Raw genomic sequence first — 1,624 nt, 5'->3', positions numbered from 1 at the left:
TGCAGGTGTCACCTTTGGATTAGGGCCCTCTAAAGAGGAATATTCTTCACACTTTGATTATTTTGCATCTCTGTAGTCTTCTCCATCTACTACACAATTAATACATTCTGGTGAGGGTTGAGAGGTGCCTGACTGTGGGTATAAAGTTGAGAACTTGGGTTCATTTAGTTCCAATCCACTTATTAAAACACCAATATTAAATTCTCCCTCGGGTTTATCACTGATCCAAGCACAAGTATATCACAAATTTAACATCCCATCAGTTACCTACTGTGCAAAGGGTCTGAATCCAATCAGAAAATGATTGGTCACTCCACACCTTTCCTACGTTATTGCTCTATGGGCACTAATTTTGGGTAAACAATGGACAAAGCTATGACATGGTAAAAGTTTCACCAATCTTTTATAGTTACAGAAGAGAGAGACTCATTAATAAAGACAAGTTTCAAACACACTGATTAAACAAACTGTTGGGGGTTACAGCAATGAGAAGTCTCTACTGTTCTCTGATGACATTAATAGCATTTGTGCTGTTGTAACTCACATGTTGATATTGACATCCAAAATAACTACATTACTATTCTCCATTAGGTATTTATTTCAGGTGAATAATATCTGATTTCTTGGCAAAGATTTTGTGATGCTTCACACACTCATGTGTAACTGGAGACTGTTCTTATGTTTCCTGGCTGTTCAGACCTGAATAATCACACAGAAACTACATTAATTACAACACTGTTTGGCTAATTAGCTCAGGTTTCTTATTAAGTAACTCTTACATCTTAAATTAACCCATTTCTATTCATCTGTAGATTGCCATGAGGCTGTGGCTTAACAGCAGGTTCTGGCATCTGTCTCCTTCGGCAGCTACATGACATCTCTCTGAACCTTCCTACTCTCTTTCTATATCTGTTTGATTTACCAGCATGGCTTTACTCTGCTAAGCCATTGGTTGACACAGCTTCTTTATTAACCAATGGTATTGAACATATTCACAGCATACAGAGGGGAATCATACATCATTCACGATGTTTGCAGTGAGAATGAATCATCTGATTCATTTGAAGGTTTGAAGAAGTAAACTTTTAAAGACATTTGTTGGATTTCTCTCTTGCATTAACTATATCATGTGTTGAATACGTATATTAAGATTCATAAAGTTTTTGCCACATTCCCCACAACTTTAGGAATTCTTTTCAGAATGAATTTTTGCTTTTTTATGTCGTCTAAAGGATGAAGATGAGGAAAAGCACCTGCCACAGTCTTCACACTTGTAGGGTTTCTCTCCAGTGTGAACTCTCTCGTGTGTCCTAAAAGATGAGTAACAATTAAAAGCTTTGTGACATACTTCACAATTGAAGGGTTTCTCTCCAGTATGAACTCTCTTGTGTGTCTTAAGGGATGAGTGATAATGAAAGGCTTTGTGACACTCTTCACACTTGTAGGGTTTCTCTCCAGTGTGAACTCTCATGTGTCTACTAAAGGATGAGTGACAACGAAAGGCTTTGTGACATTCTTCACACTTGTACGGTTTCTCTCCAGTGTGAACTCTCTTGTGTCTCCTAAGGGATGAAGGACAACGAAAAGGTTTGTGACACTCTTCACACTTGTAGGGTTTCTCTCC

The 1,624-nt window shown here is 37.9% G+C and overlaps 1 protein-coding gene across 2 annotated transcripts in view; it reads right to left on the bottom strand.

Moving 5' to 3' along the window:
• Positions 1-394: 394 nt before the first annotated feature.
• LOC101996519 (zinc finger protein 58-like) overlaps positions 395-1,624 on the bottom strand; it is a 16,419-nt gene continuing 15,189 nt past the window's right edge. For both annotated transcript variants that reach the window (XM_026783842.1, XM_026783843.1), the window contains exon 5: positions 395-1,624. In XM_026783842.1, the coding sequence (XP_026639643.1) occupies positions 1,184-1,624 (441 nt within the window). In that variant the 3' untranslated portion in view covers positions 395-1,183.

Source organism: Microtus ochrogaster, chromosome 19, assembly GCF_000317375.1.
Source record: "Microtus ochrogaster isolate Prairie Vole_2 chromosome 19, MicOch1.0, whole genome shotgun sequence".
NCBI lineage: Eukaryota > Metazoa > Chordata > Mammalia > Rodentia > Cricetidae > Microtus > Microtus ochrogaster.
Note: the sequence above shows the minus strand (reverse complement) of the source record. Positions and strands in the feature narration are given on the sequence as shown.